The sequence below is a fragment of the Aulonocara stuartgranti genome (genome assembly GCF_965226115.1).
Source record: "Aulonocara stuartgranti genome assembly, chromosome: 3".
Taxonomy (NCBI): Eukaryota; Metazoa; Chordata; class Actinopteri; order Cichliformes; family Cichlidae; genus Aulonocara; species Aulonocara stuartgranti.
In genome coordinates, this window is record NC_138941.1 from 17326933 (window position 1) to 17346243 (window position 19311).

Here is a 19311-nt window from a genome sequence, read left to right on the forward strand (position 1 = left end):
GACATTTTCCACATTTATTGTCTTTGAACAGAGAATAATAAAGCCATCAAACATATACAGGCTTCTGCAAATACAAACTTCTGTGGTGCATTTGATGACCTGCAGAGGAGAACAAGTCGGGCTTTTCAGCCCTAACACAACCTCTTTGTTCTCAATACTACAAAACCTTAAAAGGCTGATATGCAAGTTTGCATGAATCACCGACACAGTTGTGTTTGTTTCTAGTGTAGCTATAAATAAGGTGATCAAATATCTGCTGTCTGATTAGATCCAGTATCTATTACAGATGAACTGGATATCACAGCATGTTGTTAATCCGTCATATCAAACTAAACCGTGTTGCTGGTGTAAATATCCTCCAATAAAGTCAGATGGGCTGAGGGCTGCTGTTGCCAGGTAACGATGATGTCACACTGGATCTTCTGATCTTGAGCATCGTAGCGCTCGGAGTCTGATGTTGGCTCATGTGTTGTCATACACCAACATGACGTTCTACTAGTCAAGGCCTCACCTTGTTAGACTAGTTTTTCTCATCCTCCTCGTCAACGTCAAGATGATGTCATCGTACAACAAAACGTGCAGATCAGGTGACATGACTGTCTGAGAGGCGGAGTTAAACTGTGGCAGGTAAGCATGTGGAGGAGGAGCAACAACTGCAGCATGACGCTGGAACATCATCATTGCATTATACAGTTTCCTCTCTAACTGGATGATGCTGTGAACAAGAACAGCTGTGGAACCATTGGCCATTTGCCATAGTGTAGCTGAGTCAAAACAGCCCAAGAGCTGAGAGGGAAAACATGATGATTTATGTAAAGTCATAACTGGGTGCAGCAGCTGAGCTTTGACCTGTGAGCTGCAGCTTAAGCTTCTTTTATGGTTCAGTGTTTAATGTTTAAACTGTTTATGGCTGCACACACGCCCGCAGTCAGGTTGTATACATATTGAAATGTTATATACAGTGTGGCAGCTGACCTTTGACCTGCGAGCTTCAGACTCTTTGCTGGTGTGAGGTGTTTAATACTATTGAAGCTTGCAGACACACCCACATCATCTGATTTGTTCTCAGGGTTGTTCAGTGTGTTGGAGTTGGAGCAGAAACCTGCTGCAGGTTAATTATTGATCAAACAATATCACACAAGGTGCAGCAGCTGACCTTTGACCTTTGAGCTTCAGACTCTTTCCTGGTGTGAAGTGTTTAATGTGACTTCAGCCTGCAGACACAGAGGACTGATGAAGCAGAAGATTGTCTCTGTTTCTACACAGACCTGGTCCAGACAGCAGAGCTGCAGAGGGAAGACGTTCATGGGAAGAAGCTGAGTAAGTGCAACGTCCTCTTTGAATCCTGGATCAGGAAGTGAAGCCGGTGAATATTTGGTGTTTAAATAAGGTTTCTGTCTTTCACTCAGTCTGCTGTCACTTTGTTTCAGAGAGAAAAAGAGATTTCAGATTAACTGCATTATATGCTGAGTAACTAAATGCTGCTAGTCTGTGGTGTCACTCCCAGCAGCATCACGTCATTTCTTTACTCTGACCTTTAACATCAGTTCACTTAGCTAGCAGAGCAGCTAGAGTTAGAGTATGAACTCTGTGTCAGCAGTCAGCTTGGTCCTGGTGGTCACCTGGTTTCATGTTTGCTGATGATCCAGATGTGTCCACATAATTATTTATTTCTGTAAATGTAAAGACTTTACAGATAAACAACAGCAGCCCTCTGGCTGGACTCTAACCTGTGAGTTTCCTGTGACTGAAACCACAAGCTGACATTTTCCTTCTGAAGCAGCTGAATGGATGTTTGAGTTTACCTGCATACATGGTGCAAATAACCCGCTATGGATGGTTTGGAGGCGGAGCCCAAAGCAGGACAGGATTCTAATGTGATTGGTCACTTTGATGAGGTGGCTGGAACTCAGGTGGTCGAGCAGGTCACCTGCTAACCAGAAGGTTGGTGGTTTAATGCCAGTCTGCATGATGTCCTTGGGTAAGATACTAACCCCATGTTGCTCTCCGATGCATCCATTACAGTGTGAATGTTAGACAGGAAGCACTTAGAAACATGGAAAAAGTGCTTGTGTGAATGTACAAGTTGTGTAAAGCTTGTGTTTGAAAAATAAAGTTTATTTCTTATTATTTATTTTATAATAAAGTTATTTCCTGTGCAGCAGTGGAAATACTGACAACTATAGCTGGATTATTTATTTGAACTATTTTAAAACAGAGGCTTCAGACGCAGGTTCTGCAGCCTCTGCACTGCTGTGCCATCAGTCTGTTGGACAGTATTTGATAGATTTCAGGGGAAAATGAAGGAACATGAACAACTGGTCAGAAACACTTATACTTTATACATCATGCTTTTCTTATGCAACATCCACACGTGAATCATGAAACTTTAACATTTAAAGGATCGTAGCTCTGTTGCTAAATTTTCTGACTCTTGTTTTAATGGTACTAGTCAAAGTGTGATCGGTGAATTGTGAGCAGCAGAAAGGATGAAAGCACTAATGCTGGCACAAGGGGCCACAAGCCAGTGTACTCCAAGTGCCAGCCTGGGTAAATGGGGAGTGTTGCATTAGTAAGGGCCTTCTGAACTAAAGCTTTACCAAATAAAATGCGTGGATCATAATGAATAAGACTGTCATGCTATTGATGGCTGAAAGAAAAGGAAGAGGAGAGGAGGAAGCATGTTAGGAGTAGGGATGGGTATCGTTTAGATTTTATCCAATCCCGGTGCCCAACCGGTACTTTTGAAACAGTGCCGGTGCTTAATTGGTGCTCGAATCAGTGCTTAAAGAATGGAGAACACAAACTTTGTCCTAAAACCTCTCATGTTTAGCTGTTTTTTTTGTAAAAAGATAACAATGTTAGCTTTTTCTGCAGCTATAGGACATATATTGTCACGAATCGCCGTGCGGCAGGCAGGAGTAGGACCCAAAACGCAGGACTCACAGGCACGAGGGAATGAACTCAAAACTCAGCTTTATTCGCTGGCAGAACAAATATACAAACTAAACTAAACTGGGAAACCACAAACTAGAGAGACACAGGGAGATCCACACACGGCATGAGGGACGACGTCACAGAGAGCACAGGAAAACACAGGGCTTAAGTACACGGGGAGTAATCAGGGAATGGGCCACAGGAGGGAGACACAGCTGGGAGCAATAAGGCTAACGAGACGAGAGAGGTAAAACTGAACACACTGACATGAGACATGAACTTTCAGAATAAAACAGGAAACTGACACAGAGAATCAGACAGGACACTGAACATGACAGGCAGACTCATGAGCAGACACAATAACACCATGGACAGACAGAGGGAACACAGAGAAGTGGGAGCAGGCAGGCAAAGAACAGAAACCTAACAAATGGCAAAATCACAACAGAATACACACTCGGAATGAACAAAAGCATAAGGAAACACAAAACACTGAGTCCTCAGACTCAGGACCATGACAGTACCCCCCCCTCAAGGGCTGGCTCCAGACAGCCCAAACACAGAAAAACAAAACCAAACAGAAAACCCAGGGCGGGCGGCGGGGGCCCAGGACGGAGGGCTCGGAACAGAAAACAAAAGAGCACAGCAAACACCGGAGCCCAAGAAAATAACCCAAACACAGAGCAGTTCAGGGGGCCGACCATGCGGAAGGCAACGGCGGAGACGTGGAAACAGTTCAGGAGGCCGGCCGTGCGCAAGGCAACGGCGGCGACGTGGAAACAGTTCAGGAGGCCGGCCGTGCGCGAGGCAACGGCGGCGGTGAAGGAGACGGAGCAGTTCAGGAGGCCGACCGCGCGGGAGGCGGCGGCGACGATGACAGCGCTGGTCCGGGGGCCGACCGTGCGGAAGGCGACGGCGGCCACTCAGGCGATGACGGTGCAGTTCAGGGGGCCGGCCGCGCGGAAGGCAGCGGCGGCGGCTCTCCAGTGTCAGGCGTACTGGCCGAGGCCCGGTGGGCACAGGACCAGTCGAGACGGGACCAGGCGAAGCACAGGCTGAGGCTGCTGAAGGCTCTGAGGAGGCTGCAGCAGACGAAGGCTCTGAGGAGGCCGGGCCAGACGAGGACGAAGACTCTGAGGCCGGACCAGGCGGAGCTGCAGAGGCTGAGGCCGGACCAGGCGGAGCTGCAGAGGCTGAGGCCGGACCAGGCGTAGCAGAAGCACAGGCAGAGGCTGGCCCAGGCGATGACGAAGCGGTCGCAGATGGCGGCTGGACAGGCCCCTCGGGCCCTCCAGCTGATGCGGCGTGAGGCTGGACAGGCCCCTCGGACCCTCCAGCGGAGACAGGAGGCTGGACGGGCCCCTCGGACCCTCCAGCGGAGACAGGAGGCTGGACGGGCCCCTCGGACCCTCCAGCGGAGACAGGAGGCTGGACGGGCCCCTCGGACCCTCCAGCGGAGACAGGAGGCTGGACGGGCCCCTCGGACCCTCCAGCGGAGACGAGGAGGCTGAACGGGCCCCTCGGACCCTCCAGCGGAGACGAGGAGGTGCTGGCCGGGCTCACTGGAACCCCCAGCGGACGAGGTGGATGGCGGCTTGGGAGCCGCGGAGTCCTGGATGAGCTCATCCGAGCTTCCAGCAGGAGCTGAAGTAGAGCCAGAGAGGATTGGGACCCCGGGCTCAACGTTAAGCTGGCTAGAAAACCGCACTGCTACGGGGAACTGGGCCAAAGGTTCAGGTGCGAGCTGAGCTGCTGGACACACGGGGACCTGAGCTGCTGGACACACGGGGACCTGAGCTGCTGGACACACGGGGACCTGAGCTGCTGGACACACGGGGACCTGAGCTGATGTCTGTAGTACCGGTGGTGGTGAGAGTGGAGTAGGTGGTGGAGTTAATGACTTCACAGGGGAATGAACTAGAGGTAGTGACGGTTGTGGTGCTGGTGGTTGAGTGGGTGACTGTGCTAAAGGAGGCTGCACTGGGGACACTGGAGACTGCACTGGGGACACCGGAGACTGCACTGGGGACACCGGAGACTGCACTGGGGACACCGGAGACTGCAGTGATGGTTGTAGTGGAGGTGTAACGGGTGAAGGAGTGGCTGAAGTGGCTGTGGGTCGGACGGCTAGTGGCTCAGCTACAGGGTATGGTAACGGCAGGGCTATGGGTTGAATGACGGACTGAGTAGCAGCCTGAGTGGCTGGGTGTAGTGACGGTTGTGGTGGAAGAGAAACAGGTGGTAGTGTGGATGATGGAGCTAAGGGCGACTGAGTGGCAGACCGAACTGATGACTGAAGCGATGGTAGAGGTGAAAATGGAGCTTGTGGTGGAGTTAATGGCTGAGCTAGCGGCGAGGGAGCTAACTGAGCTGCGGGTGGCGGCGAGGGAGCTAACTGAGCTGCGGGTGGCGGCGAGGGAGCTAACTGAGCTGCGGGTGGCGGCGAGGGAGCTAACTGAGCTGCGGGTGGCGGCGAGGGAGCTAACTGAGCTGGAAGTAGCAGCGAGGGAGCCGACGGAGCTTCTGGCAGCACAGAAGGTGAATTAGAAGGCCGAATGTCCGGCTGTGGGGTGGCGCGTCGGCGGCGTGAATGTCGTTTCTTTTTTGATGATGGCTCTGACGGGCCGAGCGGCTCCACATCCGGCCCTTCAGGCAGGTGGGTAGTAGCAGCTGGGGGATGAAGGTGGAGCTCGTTGCGGATTAAATCCTGTTCGAGTGGGTGGAGCGCACTGAGTAGCCAGGGAAGACCAGAGAACAAGCGCTGTAGTTTGGTTTCCACAGCACGGCGAAATTCCTTCCCCTCATGTTCGAGCCACAGATGCAGGAGTCTTTCCACGGAGTAGATTATGTCCAGACGCAGTTCTTCTGGTGGGTTGAGTGCTGCTGGGTCCATATCTGGTGACGTCATACTGTCACGAATCGCCGTGCGGCAGGCAGGAGTAGGACCCAAAACGCAGGACTCACAGGCACGAGGGAATGAACTCAAAACTCAGCTTTATTCGCTGGCAGAACAAATATACAAACTAAACTAAACTGGGAAACCACAAACTAGAGAGACACAGGGAGATCCACACACGGCATGAGGGACGACGTCACAGAGAGCACAGGAAAACACAGGGCTTAAGTACACGGGGAGTAATCAGGGAATGGGCCACAGGAGGGAGACACAGCTGGGAGCAATAAGGCTAACGAGACAGGAGAGAGGTAAAACTGAACACACTGACATGAGACATGAACTTTCAGAATAAAACAGGAAACTGACACAGAGAATCAGACAGGACACTGAACATGACAGGCAGACTCATGAGCAGACACAATAACACCATGGACAGACAGAGGGAACACAGAGAAGTGGGAGCAGGCAGGCAAAGAACAGAAACCTAACAAATGGCAAAATCACAACAGAATACACACTCGGAATGAACAAAAGCATAAGGAAACACAAAACACTGAGTCCTCAGACTCAGGACCATGACATATATGGTATCACTCTATCAAACAAGAAGACAGACACATGTAACTACGACGGTGTTTGCTACTTCACCTTACATTAATGTAATAACGTGGTTAGCCTACTCAACATAAATTACACACGAACAACATTAAGCTACTCACCCAAAGAAGAACGGCTGCTGCTGTGTCATCATTCTCATCATTTCTGCTACACTGGCAGGGCTAGGGGCCAGGACTCTCCTCTTCGGGTTCTTGGGGGATATTGCTAACTCTGGGTCCGATAACAGGCGTCACACCCGCAGTAGTTGTGCTCGGTGTGAGGTCTTGCAGGAAGCTATCAAATACGGTGCATTTCTCGGCTTTAAAAAAAACGCTATGCGTCGCCGGGCGTTTCATGGCAAACGGACTGATTCTTATATACCGCTTTTCTACTCTCCTGGAGTACTCAACATGCCACATTCACCCAATCACACCAGCACTTTATCTATACTCAGTGCTTTCTAAGTACAGTCACATTGCGACGGATGCATCAGAGAGCAAGTTGGGGTTAGTATCTTGCCCAAGAATACTTGACACACAGACTGGAGGATCGAACCATCAACCTTCCGATCAGTAGGTGATCAGCTCTACCTCCTGAGCTACATCCACCCTGTTTCATTAGATTGAAGGTGTTACCTCCTTTGCACAGTATCAGCTTAAAGCACTTGTGGCAGGCTGCTGAGTTTGCATCTTTTGCTGTGAACTACATCCAGACTTTTGACCGCTTCGCCTTGGGCATTTTTAATCTGTAGCTCTGCTCTAAAAGAACGTACGTACCTGGGCCCGCCCACTATCCTTGGAAAGGTAAAATGATTGGCTAGAATCCAAAGTGTATGACATATGAGGTGAAAAAATCACAGAAAAAAAGCACAGAAATGTGCGCTGCTTTTCAGTCTGGTTACTTACGTTTATGTCAGAACTGGTGCCATAATGGCATCGGATACCGGCACCCATCCCTAGTTAGGAGGCAATGGTAGAGAAGGAAAGACAGGAGAGTGGAGGTGATGTATCTAAATGCATCTGAACAAAGCAGAAGTGCAAACCAAACTCAACGGATAGTCAAATGTAGAATCACAGAACAGAACTGCAGGCTGAGTTTGGATGTTTGTCTTTCACACCTCTCTGTGGCTCACACACACAGTGACGTCAGACACAGTCACACTCACTGTTCCATCTGCTTTGTGAACAAATTCATTACTTTCTTCCTTCAATGATCTACATACTACGTGTTGCCCAGTGAATACTTTGCAATGTATTCCATCCCCTTACCCAGTTTATTCCCCATTACAAGACAACAATCAGCCACACTCGCACAGACCACGTCTGGCCCGCACTCGCTCACACGTGCGTTCACACACCAATGAGAGCTCTATCCTCCTTACATATTGGTGGATAAACCAAACACTCAACGCCCTCAGCGGTCGAGGAAAAACCTCCTTTCGGTGGAGCAACCATCCTTAACCCTCCTTGAAAACTGGCGAAGAAACCAGACCTCCTTAGAAAAATAAAGAAAAACCGGTGGAGAAACCAGGTAGCTTGCGTCTGCATGCACAGCTAGCGCGCTCCCATACCTGCATTTAACCACATGGTCACGTAGCCGCTCTCTATTGTTTTAGGTCCGCGTGCACCTGCCCAACCAGCGCTCCCCCGGACTTGCGTCTACACGCGCAGTCACGGTGACGCATAAGGCCTTCTGTATTTACTGTCTGTGTTGCTTTTCGTTCACGGGAAGAGTCTCTGGATCCCGTCAATTGCCATCCAACCCGAGGGGAGTTCAGACGCTAACTCACGGGCCTGGCGACAAAATTAAGCACCAGGGCTTTTATCAGGCGTCCCAGACCTCCTGGCTGCTAGCAGACTTCAGTGTCTCCTCTCCCTCTCCTCGGTGGACGCGATGCGTTGGGCTCCGGCTCGGAAGGACCAAATAAATGTTGGGTCTGTGCTTCCATCCCCGCTGGTTTAGAAACTTATTCTCATTAACGACAAACAAAGAAACAACACGAACATCTTTAACCGGTTTTTACTTGTAGCAAGGGAGGCTGGTTGGAACCAGGCTCTTGGAGCTAAAAGCCCCTCACCTGTCTGCTAGGAGCATCAAATAAACAGCCTTCCTTGCAGCCTTTTATTGAAAACAGTTACAGTACACACAAGCACCTCCCATTGTAAAACCCCCATATGGTTACAAAAGATAAGGCACTGTGTGTGTGTGTGTGTGTGTGTGTGTGTGTGTGTGTGTGTGTGTGTGTGTGTGACCTCCTGCTCACCAAAAGGGTCATAAAAGCAGGAAGCTTATTAACCAAGAAAACAGAACCTTCAGATAGGATGTCCAAATAAAAAACACTACAGCCTCCCCCACCATCAGACTGACTGCAGAGGTGGTCAGAGACAAAGGAATGTCTTTGATCCTGCTGCTTGAACTAAGACTTACACATTTAAGTAACACAATGACAACATTTAACAATTTGACTCCAACAGCTGCCAGGTGAAATTTAAATGTAATATAAATGAAGGATTCAAGGTTATTGGGTTTTTGAACGTAGAGATCACATGAACGTATATGAATTGTATGATATGTCTCTTCTATTTTTCTATGATAATATTTTGATGTTGATTGTGATCGGTTTTATTTGTTTCTTCAGTGGTTGTAGTGTTTTAATATTTAGTCATTTTTTCCATTTTGTAATTGTGTATAAAGTTTAATTTGAATGAAAGTTACACTCAAATGCTTTCAGTGTTGCTGTGTTGAGTGTTTGCATGTTTAAAGTTTGTATGGAAGACACAGAAAGACGTTTCGCTAAAGAAATCTGTGCTAGAGGGACTAGCACAGATTTCTTATAAAAAAAATAGTAGAAAACAAAACAGATGTTGAATTCTTTAGAGAATTTTCTAGAAATCTTTTTCTTTCAAAACAGAATTCAGAATATTGATCTTTGACATGGAAGCTGTTTCTACAGGATCCTGATGGACACTCAAAGCTTCTATAAAATGTTCTCATTAGTTGTTTGCAGCAGAATATCAACCGATGTGAACCAAAACAACAAAAGTGCTCTGCACAAGTGTGTGAGACTACAGATTCTAGAATCAGAACTGCTGATTTCATTACTCTGAACTTTTAAAGGCAGGCTTTGTGTCTGAGAGCAGGGACACTTGCTGTGTTCAGTGTGACTCATCTCTGCAGAAGGTCAGGGCTCTGATAGTTGCAGTTAGCGGGTGACTTACTGGGCAGGTGGATCCTGAGTGTCTTGTGGAGTCAGGGTTCCTTTATTTCCTGGTTGCGATTGGAAATAAAGAAACAAAAGGAGGGTGTGATGTTCAGGAAGTACAGACTGTAGCTCAGCAGGTAGAATTACTAACTGGAAGGTTGGAGGTTTGATCCCTGGCTGCTCCAGTCTGCACGCCACGGTATCCTTGGGCAAGATGTGGAACCCCGACTTCCTCTCCGATGCATCCATCATAGTGTCATTGTTAGAAAAAGAAGTGCTTGTGTGAATGAAGCACGCGGTATAAAATGCTTTGACTGCTCATACAGAAAAGCAGCTCATAAGAACTGGTTCATTTTCCAGATAATTCCACTATTAAGACAACAGACATTTGGGAGGCTTTCTCTGAGAGTAACACTGAAAGACTTGCTGCTCCTCCACAAAATGAACTCTTCAGTTTAGATTTGATTAAAGACACAGCTCAGCTAAACACAACTCAAACTAAACTACACTATTTTTCTTTATTACGCAGCGTTTTTATAACTATTTCCAGCTGTTTCTAAAGATGAAAACAGAATTAAACTCCAGCCTGATGCGTTTCTGAAGTTCCTGACTCTGACCGTCCCTCAAACGCCTCTCTGGGCGTTTCCTTCCGTCGTTTTTACTTTCGCTTTCGTGAATGTTGTGGTGCAGTTGATCATCTTATTAAATTCGGTTCTTTGCATTCTTTTGGCGGCGAAGAAAAACTGGGCTCAAAGGGGTCAAACTCAAAAAATTATCTTTATTTTACATTCCCGGAAACGGAGAACTGTTAGGCGCTATCATGCATCCACAGCTCTGAAAAAAAAATCCCAAGCTGCATGTGTATATATATTTCTGCTACGTCACATATAGTTTCGATCAAAACAACTTCTTACGTAGTAGCAGTTGATGACAATGACAGCTGCAGAGTTTGTGTCTGATGTATTAAGTATGAAACACTGTTGGGTTAAAATCTGGTCAGAATGAATCCAGGTGCAGGTGTGTCAGTTTAGGACCACTGGACTAACATCCAAGTGCTCACAATATAAAGTGTATTCTGTAGTAACATCCTGGTGTTGCAGCAACAGTCCCACATGGAAACGTCAACACTCAAACTCAAAATCTCTTTTTGTCAACAATAAAATGACAGCAGACCAATTTGAACAAAGTTGGTAAAAAGCTTCAGAAATTAGTAAAATATTAAAAAGTGTCTTGATGCTCAATCATCCAGTAAATCCCCAAAAAGTTGATTCTGTTCATCTGGATGTTTTCAGCAGCATGGATCAGTGTGAGGACAGAGAGGAGGGAGTCCCTCCCTCTAAAAGCACTCTGTGTGGGGAACATGAGAGCCAGACCAAAGCTCAGAGGTGAGATGACTATCTCTAACTGTCCATGACTCTTCTCCATGTCACAGCTCAGCACTCACATCACTGCTCCATCATTATTCACACTCATACCTCTGTGTGTGTTGTTTTAAAGCCCAGAGCTGTGGGGCGTACCAGGCTCAGCTGGACATAACCCTGAAACTAATCCAGAGCCTGGACCTGAACCCAGCTGTGTTTCCTTAAAGAGAAATATGTCGAAGGGTGTTGCTATAAACTTTAACAAAAGACTGTTATGTGACAAAGAGTAAGTACATTATTTTTATGAGTTTCAGATTGTTCATCATGTCTTTAATTTAATATTTCCAGTTTTTCCTTCCTGTCTCATGAAGCTGTTACATTTATTGTTTTTCTTTTAGGATCAATAAGAGGCCAGAATCTCCTGGACCTGAACCCAGCTGTGTTTCCTTAAAGAGCAACGAGTCGAAGGATGTTGGTGTTTACTTTAAAGGCTGTTCTTCTGCTGCTGAGAGGTAATGTGTGTCTAGATGTTGTTCCTGACTCTGTATTTCTGAATAAATCCTCATGTTTAATATCAGCTCAGCTCTTTTTCACACATTTCTATGTTGGTATGTGAAGCGGTGTGTGTTGGAGTGTTTCCACAAACACAGCAGTCAGAGTGGAAAGAGTGGATGTTGTAGGAGGTGTTTGTGTAGTGAAGAGGCTGAGTGTCTGTAGGACTCCAGCTGCTCCAGCAGGTGTCTCCTTTGTGCTTTGCTTCAAACACAGTGTAGGGAGGAGCTTCCACTCAGGTGTTTCAGGTGTTGCTGGATGGAGGAGGACAAATAGTTTTTCCCTTCAGTGACACTTCAGCAGCTCAATGTTCTGGGAGATGTTTGTCTTTATGAAGGTTTATGGATTCTTGTTCTTACTTTGGTTAAACTGAGCAACACATTTTCCATCTAACATTTAAAGTAAATTTCCAGGTGAATAAAAGATCTGCAGCTGCAGCCTCTGTGATGTTTCACAGTCTGAAAGTAACAAATTCAACCAGAGTTCAAACAAAGGCTTAATATACGTGTGTGTTTGATATAATGCCAACAAGTACAAATAGGTGTTCTTACAGGTCTTAATCACAGAGGCCTGATAAGTCTGGTGACTTTCACACTCAGCAATTTTGCTGCCTTTTATTTTATATTGGCCTTTTTAAAGCCCTTCAAAGTCTCCCACATTCATACAGAGCTTTTAACACCAAACTCCTTTACAGTCCTTCTCCTCTCACACACGATCACACGACTGATTTGTCTGCAGCAGCTGTGTTACTGCTAGTATTTTATTATGTGTGTAATCTCCTCATATTGTTCCTGTGGTTTAGTTTGACTTCCTTCTGCAAACTCAGCTGCTCTGTTGCTGATACACGTCTCCATGAATATGATTGATCAGATGCTGCCAACACCATGTGTTTCATGTGAGCGCTCAGCTGAAACCCTGGGTTGACTTATCGAGTTAATAACAAGCTTCACGTGACTGTGAATGCTAAAGTGAATCCAGATAAAGGAAAGAGACCCTGCTAATGTTGGACTCACTTCTTAGTGTAGATCCCAGGAGGAAGTTCAACATAGCCATTCTTTGTGCTAGCTCGACCAAACCTGAGACCACAGTGCAGGATAATGATCATCATCTGTCTCTGTCAAGGACATTTAAACTCCACAAATAACAAACATAATTATATTTGATCATTAAAAATATGTTTTCAATTAAAAAAGCATGAGCACACTGGTGGATTACAGAAACATGAAAACTCGTTAACAGTAAAGTTAATTTAAGCGTAAACAAAGTGTCAAACATACTGAAGTAGAAGGACTGATGTTTGTATTAAAATACCCTCTTAAAGCTGAAATAATGATTCAACTTTCTCCAAAAGATACTCCTGACACATATGGGATCACTACAGGTTTTCTCTTAGGCAGCGGTTGTCCTTCTCACCTGGATCGGCTGGAGCTTTCTTTAAGTGCCTTTCCAGCTTTGACAAAAGTCCAGCTGCGATAACCACATTTACGCTACGTCCAGATGAATAGAATCAACTATTGGAGATTTACTTTCCTGGATGATTGAGAATGAATCAAGACGTTCCTCCTAAAGTGTTATTCAGTGTTGTGACAGTCAGCTGCTTCAGCTGCTGCTGGGATGGGCTGTGGCAAAGAGAACAGAGAAAATCAAAATCAGAGTTTTTCTCTGAATTAAAAGCAAGGAAACAACAATATATTCTACATGGTGAAACTGATGGTTTATGGTGTTTGGGTCTGTTTTTCTGTATTCATGCAGATAAAGTGTAAACTCAGATGAATTATACCATCAAATGTTAAAGGAAAATATCAGGATGAGTGTCTGTGAGCTGAGAAGGACGTGAAGCGAGCAGTTTATCCCAGAGCTGAAGCTGCTCTGTGTGCAGAGATGAGCTCAGATTCCTGCTGTGATTGATCAACAGTCACAGAAATGTAGACTTGTAGTTATTACTGCAGTATGGTCACAGCAGATACTGATAAACATGTATTATGAGGATGGATGATCAAGTTTCTCACTCTCTCCTTTAAATCTCAGTTTTTTCTTCTTCACAGTTTATCTGTTAATTTATTAATGAATAACACTGAAAGAGTTTCTGTTATATTTCCCCTTGAACATCAGCTTATTAGGGCGGCATTAGGAAATAGCCCCCCTCCAAAGAATGAATAAATGAATGATGATAATAATAAAATGATTAAAAAGCAGAGCTCAGAGTGGTAGAATGGTCAAACATGGATCCACGGGTGGTTCAACTGCATTTGGTGACGTGACTAAAGCAAATCTTTCAAATAATCCCACCATCAACAGGATGTTGTCTCCTTTACTACGGTTACTTTACTTGGTCACCGTGTGAATTTCTTTGAAATGAACCAAATTCTTTTATTTGTTGGTTGTTGCATATTTAACCTCTACAGTCAGGAAAGGAGGAGATGAGGCCTCAACAATGTTGGGTTGTAGCTGTGGTTCAGGTTAGAGTGAGTGTCCATGGAATAAATGTAAGTCAGTGAACTGGAAACATGACTGTGTTCAAACTTTGTTTTCCTTTTTATAATGAGTCTAATCAAAGGTGGACAGAAGTATCTCCACTGTGACTTTTCTGTGTCACCATCAGAGCTTCTGCACAGTGTGGAGAAAGATCCAGAAGCAGAGCTGGACTGCAGACAGCCAGTCAGAGCAGCTGTGTACAAAGTAAGACTGAACATCTGTCTGCTGATGGACTCATTTCTGAAAACTGGACTTCTTGTGTTGTTCAGACATTGAAGAGTTTTCTTTCTCTTTAGTCTCATTGTTTTTCTTTCTTTCAGCAGATGTTGGTCTGCAGGAGGTTTTAGATGAACATAAGATCAGTCTGAGGAGGAGATGTGAACGTGTGACTGAAGGAAGAGATGAAACAGGAAGTAGAACCCTCCTCAACAGGATCTACACTGAGCTCGACATCACAGAGGGACAGAGTGAAGAGGTTCATACCCAACATGAGGTGAGGCAGCTGGAGACAGCTTCCAAGATGGACGCCCTCCATGACGCTCCAATCAGGTGCCAGGACATCTTTAAAGCCTTACCTGACCAACAGAGACCCATCAGAGTGGTTCTGACCAACGGCGTGGCTGGTGTTGGAAAAACCTTCTCAGTGCAGAAGTTCACTCTGGACTGGGCAGAGGGCTTGGAGAACCAACATGTCAGTGTGGTGGTTCTGCTTTCATTCAGGGAGCTGAACCTGATCAGAGATGAGCAGTACAGTCTTCTGGAGCTGCTCCATGTTTTCCATCCAACATTACAGAAGGTCACAGCAGAGAAGCTGGCTGTCTCTAAGCTTTTGTTCATCTTTGACGGCCTGGATGAAAGCAGACTTTCATTGGATTTCACCAACAGGAAGCTGCTGTCTGATGTCACACAGAAGTCATCAGTCAGCCAGCTGCTGACAAACCTCATCCAGGGGAATCTGCTTCCCTCGGCTCTCGTCTGGATAACTTCCCGACCCGCAGCAGCCAATCAGATCCCTCCTACATGTGTTGACAGGCTAACAGAAGTACGAGGCTTCACTGACACCCAGAAGGAGGAGTACTTCAGGAGGAGATTCAGTGATGAAGAGCTGTCCAGCAGAATCATCTCCCACATGAAGACATCCAGGAGCCTCCACATCATGTGTAGTATCCCAGTCTTCTGCTGGATCACTGCTACAGTTCTGGAGCACATGTTGACTACAGAGCAGAGAGGAGAGCTGCCCAAGACCCTGACTGACATGTACTCACACTTCCTGCTGGTTCAGACAAAGAGGAAGAAGAACAAGTACCATGAGGGACATGACACGAGTCCACAGGAGCTGACGGAGGCTGACAGGAAAGTTCTTCTGAAGCTGGGGAGGCTGGCGTTTGAACATCTGGAGAAAGGAAACATCATGTTCTACCAAGAAGACCTGGAGCAGTGTGGTCTGGATGTGACAGAGGGCTCGGTGTACTCAGGAGTTTGTACAGAGATCTTCAAAAGAGAGTGTGTGATCTTCCAGAAACCAGTCTACTGCTTTGTTCATCTAAGCATTCAGGAGTTTCTGGCTGCTGTCTACATGTTCCACTGTTTCACCAACAGGAAGACAAAGGTGCTGAAGAACTTTTTGGGACAAAAATACAACGAGTCCTCTCTGGATTATTTCCTGAACAGAGCCATGTATAAATCTCTCCAGAGTGAAAATGGCCACCTGGACCTGTTTGTTCGCTTCCTTCATGGCCTCTGTCTGGAGTCCAACCAGAGACTCTTAGTAGGTCTGCTGGGTCAGACAGAGATCAGTCCAGGAACCATCCAGAGAGTCATCAACAACCTGAAGGAGATGAACAGTTATGAAATCTCTCCTGACAGAAGCATCAACATCTTCCACTGTCTGATGGAGATGAACCACCTCTCATTATTTCAGGAGATCCAAGAGTTCCTGAAGTCAGAGAACAGATCACTGAAAAAACTCTCTGAGATCCAGTGCTCAGCTCTGGCCTTCATGCTGCAGATGTCAGAGGAGGTTCTGGATGAGTTGGACCTGCAGAAGTACAACACATCAGAGGAGGGACGACTGAGACTGATTCCAGCTGTGAGGAACTGCAGAAAGGCTGGGTGAGTCCAGATGTGATCATTAACATCATTGATCAGTGTAGGTTAGTAGTTTAATTTTGAAAATAAAATCAGATTGTAACTACAAAGTGTTTGTGTCCGTACGCTGCAACCTTCCACACCATTCCTTTATTGTACAGACTCAGCAGCAGCTCCATGGATCCCAAATCCAAGAGTGGAGAACAGATTTGAAGTGTGTCACATCCATGCAGTCACAGCTGTTTCCACCATGTTTCCACTGATATTAATCCTGTTCAATGACACGTTTCATATCAGTGAATATGTTCTTTAGGACGTCAACTGACATGTTTAAGTGTCCTGCTGGAAATCACTCAAATCATCCATGAAATCCATGAAAAATCCTTTTAGTATTTCTAACTTCACCCTCTGTCCTCTCTCTCTCTCCATCCTCCTCACTGCTTCTTTCACTGATAATCACACAAACATCGTATTCAGCTACAAAATAACACAATAATATCATCTGATGATCATTATTATAAGAGCAGGATCCATATTTGATATCAGAGTAACACACTGCTTGGTTGTGTACAGTCATCATCAGTGACTGTGGGTCAAACAGAAGCTCTCTGATTGGTTGCTGACCTTGGTCACCTGTCCACTCTCACCTGTTTGTGTTTGCTCTCTCTTTGCTGTCTCCATCCTCTCTCTCCTTTCTCTCCCTCTCTGTCTTTGTACGTCACTCAGGTCCAATGGAAACAGTGACATTTACAAACCAATCAAAGACAAACTGATCCATGTCAGGTTATAACAATATTCAAATTGAATACAGGCTGCTGCTGGACACAGTCAGGTAACATCATTTTGACTTGCTGTCACCTGGATCTGGACTCATAAACACTGAACCCCTGAACAGGAATACAAATCATTTTCTGCCAACTAGCGACACAGCAGCAGATAATGGCTCAGAAAGCTCAAATGAGCCAATCATTTCTGTGTTTAGTTCCCCTGAAATCAGATCTGATATCAGCAGCTCTGAGTTCATTCATCATTATTGTCCAGTGATGAGATTTCTGCTCTGTTTGGAAACAGTCAGCAGGTTTTTCCTGCGTGTGGACGTGAACAGTCGTACCTGACAGCAGGTAGCAAACAGAGATCATCTTTCCAGCTGGAACTCTTCACTGAGCTGAACTCATTCAAAATGTTCTGGAGTCAAAACAGGAAACAGTCCAAATGTGTGTCTTCACTCTGACTCTGGATCAGATCTCAGTGACAGACTGTGGACATTATGGAAGCCTAAATGTGACACCATCTTCCTCCTTCTTCTGCAGATTAAAGCCAAACAAAGATTCTCATTAAAAGTCTGCAGGTCTGAGAGAGACTCAATCGTTGTGTCATGTCAAACACAGTAAGAGGAGCTGAAGCACAGATGTGAAGAGCAGATTCATCAGATTATGACCTCACTCTGTTTTGTCTTCATATACATTCAGTCTGTGTTTATAATGCAGATTTTCTGCTTTTATAATAACACATTTTATATTTTCTATCATCACAGACTGACTCAGTGTGGACTCTCAGAGTCTCACTGTGAAGTTGTGGCCTCAGCTCTGAAGTCCAACCCCTCCCATCTGACAGAGCTGGAAATGAGAGGAAAGAGATACCTGCAGGATTCAGGTGTGAAGCTTCTGTGTGCTGGACTGGAGAGTCCAAACTGTCGACTGGAGACTCTGAGGTGAGTTCACTGACTGCGGCTGTTGTAGTTTTTCTATATTTCAGGTCTTTGATTTATGTTTGAAACTTTCTTTAGTTCCTACATGTTCAGGATGTGTCTGAATACAAATGTGAAGAAGTTTGAGTGCTTTCAGAAATGTTGTCTTTCCAAACGACTGAACAACAGTTTTTCCTTTTGGCTCCAAACAGAAGTGACAGACTTGAGCAGGGTTCATTTAAAGGCTGACAGAAGTGGAGTGGTGACGGGGAGATGTTTGATAGGACAGTGTTTCAGCCTCCACAGGTTCATGTTGTGCTCCATCAGTCAGTGAAGATGAAGTCAGTGCTGATGAGGCTGTAGAGTGTGTGAGGGGTGTGAATGAGGATGATGAAGATCTGATGATAGCAGATAAAAACAGGCTGCAGAGACTTTGAGCCATACAGGGCACACAGTGTGTGTACAGAACAGCTGAAATCATTATGGAGGCCTCACTGGGATATGGAAGCATCACAGTACAGCTTCAGTGAAGCTTTAAAGTCTCTGATATGAGATGAGAAATGAAGCAGCCAGAGCTTTTTCATGAGTGGAAATCCACTGTGACTGTGAGCTGCTGCTACAGCCTCCAGATTAGCCAGCAGCTCATCCTGCTCAACATTCCCTCACCAACTTTAATGGAAGTGTGATGTTTTCAGCTGGAGTGATGGTCAGGGTGGCCTCCCTCTCCTCTTCTTCTCCTCTTCCTCTTTCATTTGTAAAACCACTTCTGCTGCTTTCATTCATTTGGAAGTCCTGTAGCTGAGTTTGGGAGAGACTAACAGCCTCGGCAGCAGAGGGGAGAAAGGCTGTAACACCACCACTTTACTCTGTTCTACCTGTCACATCATTTTATCAGGAAACAAATATGCTCATGTTTTTACTATGTTTGTCTTGAAGATGTAAGAAGATCACATGGTGCTTTTTATTATTGTGTTGGTTTGTTTCCTGTCTTTTGGATGGAGCCCAGCTGTGCGTGGCCCCTGGGCCTGTGGTCAGAGTGTGTGCTGGATAATCCGGCCCAGGATGAGGCCAAACTGACATGAGATGAAACGTCTGTCACATAATTGAGCTTAGTGTAGTTTCATTTCTGCACAATTTAAAAACAACCAAAACTTTGTTCTGTCTTTTCTATGTTATACTGTAGACTTTCTTTGATACTGTGTCCAAAAGGAGCAGCTTTTACTTTGAAGGGGAGGCGTCTCTGTTTCCTCTTCAGGTTGGATGATGGAAGCAAATGAGTGTATGTTGTTCTTTCAGTGTTGCACTTTGTAGACGCTCCCTGAGCACTGGTCTCACAGCCAGCTGCACATAGAGACCTGTGTTGTTAGTCCAGGTCAGAAGATGACTTGTTGGAATGAAAATGAGCTTGTAGTTTGTCTGCTTTAATAATGTGACTGGAAAAAGGTGTTGGACTTCAAATATGTCCATTTCTTTCACACTTCACCTTTAAAAGTGAAGCCTTGTGGTTCCTGGAAGG

General features: G+C 45.7%; 2 protein-coding genes across 2 annotated transcripts in view; both read left to right on the forward strand.

The window, feature by feature from the left end:
• The window catches only part of LOC309702568 (uncharacterized protein), a 1257380-nt gene that overhangs the window by 1063857 nt on the left and 174212 nt on the right, over positions 1-19311 (forward strand). The gene's annotated exons all lie outside the window — the stretch shown is intronic.
• Positions 1196-18068, forward strand: LOC309702583 (protein NLRC3-like). Its single transcript, XM_082527197.1, has 8 exons — positions 1196-1320; positions 10925-11017; positions 11130-11279; positions 11392-11505; positions 14148-14224; positions 14341-16132; positions 17643-17819; positions 18008-18068. The coding sequence occupies exons 2-8, from the start codon at positions 10929-10931 to the stop codon at positions 18042-18044; spliced, it is 2436 nt and encodes an 811-aa protein (XP_082383323.1). The 5' UTR covers positions 1196-1320; positions 10925-10928; the 3' UTR covers positions 18045-18068.